The sequence below is a fragment of the Dendrobium catenatum genome, unplaced genomic scaffold (genome assembly GCF_001605985.2).
Source record: "Dendrobium catenatum unplaced genomic scaffold, ASM160598v2 original_scaffold_101648, whole genome shotgun sequence".
In the NCBI taxonomy this organism is placed as follows: Eukaryota; Viridiplantae; Streptophyta; class Magnoliopsida; order Asparagales; family Orchidaceae; genus Dendrobium; species Dendrobium catenatum.
This window is the reverse complement of record NW_021420086.1, coordinates 465,887-470,327: the sequence shown is the minus strand read 5'-3', so window position 1 is coordinate 470,327 and position 4,441 is coordinate 465,887. Positions and strand designations below refer to the sequence as shown.

Here is a 4,441-nt window from a genome sequence, read left to right as displayed (position 1 = left end):
AGACCCGACGTCCTGCCGAAGACCCGACGTCACTCAAGGCCCGACATTCAGACCCCACGCTCAGCTCACGTCCGGACTATCGACATCCGATCTTCCAAGTGATACTGGGTCTAACACCCGACTCCTTTTTGATAGTAACCAGTTGTAATCTGAACACCCCTGAAGGTGATTCAACCATTTGTAACCGATTCAAAGTTCTAGTGGAATCATTTTCAATTGGGCTAGGCCCCGTGGTTTTTTCCCTTTTCAAGGGTTTTCCATGTTAAAAATCTTGTGTTCTCTGTGTGTGAGCTAGTTATCCGTTCAACGCTAAGACGCAGAATTAAACCTCTATCGCCGCGTATTTTCTAGCCCGCAACAGTTGTAAAGGAAATGATAAATAATCTCATATTTTAACGCTAAATTTATCTCTTCAGCATGCATGCAGGAATTCGTCAATTATATCTTATCTAACTTCGGAATTAGTGAAAAGGCTGAAGCCAAATCTAGTTAATTAATACATACGATCAAATTAAGGCTTGGGTTTGAAAGCCGTTCCAAACAAGTCTAAGGTTTCGTTTGGGACGGCTTTTTTATTGCTTTCTAAAACGGAGTTTTTGTACAAATTTTTTTATTTTTTAATAAAACTCCGTTTTAGAAAGCAATAAAAAAGTCGTCCCAAACGAAGCCTAAGTCGCAAAGATGGTGAGATTATTCATTCACTAATTAGAATTGATTTATTTATACATTTTTTTTCAAATGAGGAAGTTGGTGGGAATTGCTAAAATAACAATAACAGAAGCCACATATGTACTAAAACGGCCTTTAATTAACTGATTAATAATAAACCAAGCGCGAACAAGAATACTATTAATTGCTTGTTTGCCAACTAATTATGATCTACCTCACTACGACCAATTCTAAGCTTACGAAAAATTAATTTTGTATTCTCTGTATGAGTACTTTGTACTAATGAAGTTGTACAATAAGTTTTTCACCGAATACTGTTCGAACCTCCAGCCCGTGCTCGATTCCCCCCCACCCTCGGAGTGGCATCACCTCCCCTCCCCCGATCCCCCCCCTCCTCGGAGTGGCAGCGCCTCTTAAGTGGGGTCCAACCAAGTGCGGGCTAGTAGGTTTATGGGGTGGGTGCCACTTTTAGGTCAGCTGAGGATTAGTCAAGCTGCGAAGCGCCCTTTCGGGGGTGGCATCGGGTGGATATATACCCCGATCCTCCCCAAAAGATAAAAAGAAGTTTTTCATATATATATATATAAAATAAATCATTAAGGTTATACATTATTTGTTTATCGACTTAAAAGTATTTTTTTTTTCTGATTTGAATATTGATAGGAAGGTGAGCTAACACAAGACCAGCATAAATAACAGACGCCTCTTTATATTCTCTTTTTCTCTCTCTTTCTGTGCTCAGTTTTTGCAAGCGTCAAACCAAACTCAGCTAATCAGCAAAACGCCACCAACTAATTAAACTACTTTATAATTAATAAAGATTAATTAACCAAAATTGTTACAAAATCAGAAAATTTAAGTATCAGCTCTCACTTAATTCCCCTATAAATACCACATGCATTAGCCTTCTCCTTCCACCATCTCCAGGCTCTTCAATCTTCTCTCAAAATGGCCTCCAAATCTCTGACTATCACCTGCTCTCTTCTTCTGGCTCTCATCTTCTCAGGCAACTCAGCTTGCAATGCCGCTCGAGTTCTGTTAGAAGAAACTCCAAAGGAGGAATACCCATCGCTGCCTAAGCTAGAATTGCCTCCTTTACCTGAATTCCCAAAGCTAGAGTTGCCTCCGCTGCCGGAAATTCCTCACGAGTTACCCAAACCGGAGTTGCCTCCATTGCCGGAGATTCCACATGACTTGCCCAAGCCAGAACTGCCGCACTTGCCGGAAATCCCTCATGAGCTCCCCAAGCCAGAGTTGCCACCTTTGCCAGAGATCCCTCATGAGCTCCCCAAGCCAGAGTTGCCGCCGTTGCCGGAGATACCACATGAATTGCCCAAGCCGGAGGTTCCGGAGATACCGCACCAGCAGCCAGAAGAGCCCCACCATCCTTGATATGTGTTCTGTGGGTTTGAACATTGAAGTTGTTTCCTTTTGATTCTATCATCTGATCGTATGTTGCTTTCTGAATTTTTCTTTTTGATTTTTGAATTGTTGGTTGTGTGTTTATGTACTTGTTATACGTACATTTGTGGTCTCTCTGTCGTGCATTAGTTTGTTGGTGGATTCCAAATAATTTTTTTCTCTACATCGATCTATTTGGCGCTTCTCTTTATTATTTGATGTTACTCTATTACTTTTTTTTTTTTCATTTAAAGAAGAAATGATCATCTTCTTAATATGATCATCTTAATATGAAAAATATATATATGAAAGAGAAAAAAAACTAACTATAAAACTAAAATTAAGAAAGTAAAAAAATGAAAACAAGCTAAGACAGTACGATTAACTACTCTTAATATAAAAAAGTATGTTATTCATCCCAAGCAAATTTTTAAGAAGGGCTGATATATGTCACAATTTGACCCAATACAATCTGCTATGTTGAAGCATGTCACATCGTGTGAAGGTCATAGTAGGTGACCTATTTCACGGGACCTAATTGGGTATTTTTTCTTATTTTATATTTTTTTTATTCACAATTCAGAGACTTCTACAATATCAGATAATAATAATCATAAATTTTTCATCATCATTTCATTTCAATTCATTTATACTGTTAAAAGAGTAATACACAATAATACAAGTATAATCTTTTTCTAAACCAACATGCATATATAATAACCTATTTGCAAAAAGAATTCATCTATATATAAGAAACATGCTTATAATAGACTTCAACATCAATCAACAATCTCTACTAAAATGAGGCCTTATCCGTTCCTGAAATAACATCTAAATAAAATAAAGATGAGTAACATTTGTTCAATAGGCTACTTGAGATCTCTACATAATTCAATATCTATATAAAATAATATACATAATAATTGAATATTTAATGAACAATAAAATATACTTTTGCACACTTGTGTAAACATCATATCAGGAATGAAATGAATAATAGAAAAAAATAACATATCATTTTAAAATACATTCCACATTTTCTTATACTTTATACCTTCATTTTAACTTATACCTCTGCTTGATCATATTTTTCATTAGTCCCTTATAACTGTACTTATTCATTTTTTTAGTTGAAACCCACAAAGGGGCCTACGCGTTAATATAATTCAAAATTACAAGTCCTTAAGGGGTAAATCAGCCCGCTAATGCTCGAAGAGCTACAATCATTTAAAGAAAGAAAACCTAAGGGCCGATCCTCCCCATCTAAACAAAATACAAAATTGCCTAGATACATTCTAAGGCGGCACAAAGGAAGCGCCCAAAAAATAGAAAGCTCCAGAATAAAACAATCAGCACAAACTTTTTGGCAAAAAATCCCCTCCAGGTCATTGAAAACCTGCAAAAAATTCACAACAAAGCCTAAAACTAAAAAAACAAACAAACATAAAAAATTACCAGCCATCCACGGATTAAATCCTTCATGTTCCAGCCACATAAACACATTCATCTTACATATCTTTAGGCATAAAATTTATATTTCCTCCTTTCTCAATCCTTTCCCACTGTATTTTTATTCAAAATATAAATATGTAAATATTAATATTTTCAATATACATAAACAACATTCAACTTGATACAAAAAAATGTATAAAATTTCACATATAAAATATAAATAGTAGTGTTCTTAAGGTAAACTTGCATACACATTCAACATTAGCAAATTAAAAAATTATTCATGAGTAACATTCACAACAATATTTTAAAGTATAAGTTATTTTGAAGCAATTTCTATTAGTGTCCATACTTAAATACTTAAAATATTATACAATTCAAAATACCTGATGAAAATTTACATTTTACCTATCAATGTGATCAAAATATTTTATTTTGCCACACTAAAATTTACAAGATGAAAAGTTTCTAAATCAATGTAAATTTGTGTTTATATAAAATTAAACCAAATAAAATATCAAATATATCACAAAAATAACAATTTATAAATCTAAAGTACAATAACGATAACTATCTTAATACGTAGGGCTGCAAACGAATCGAGCCGAGCCGAGTATGTGAGTGTTCATGTTTGTGTTCATTTAATATCATTGATACGTCATCACAAAATTATCTTAATTGGGCACGAATCTCGATGCAAAATCAAATTGGAAACTTCTGAAATTAATTTCAGGAGCATATGAACTCCGATTTCAGCGAGCTTACAGTCAAACTGAGCGTCTCGGAAATACGAATCCAACGACACCAAGATCAACCCAATCCGAGCCCAAATGAGTCCGAATCAAAGGTTCGAAGCGCTGTAGGGAGGTTCAAACCACAATTTGAGTTACCAAACGATCTCCGATTTTGACGAGCTTAT

General features: G+C 35.1%; 1 protein-coding gene across 1 annotated transcript; it reads left to right on the top strand.

The window, feature by feature from the left end:
• The first annotated feature begins 1,591 nt into the window (after window positions 1-1,591).
• On the top strand, window positions 1,592-2,254 carry LOC114578637 (protein PELPK1-like). The gene has a single exon (XM_028692004.1). It carries the CDS (start codon window positions 1,618-1,620, stop codon window positions 2,059-2,061), a length of 444 nt encoding a protein of 147 aa, XP_028547837.1. The 5' UTR covers window positions 1,592-1,617; the 3' UTR covers window positions 2,062-2,254.
• Window positions 2,255-4,441: the final 2,187 nt, after the last annotated feature.

Excerpts from the sequence above, each read along its gene's own strand:
- LOC114578637 (XM_028692004.1), top strand. The coding sequence starts at position 1,618 with ATGGCCTCCAAATCTCTGACTATCACCTGCTCTCTTCTTCTGGCTCTC.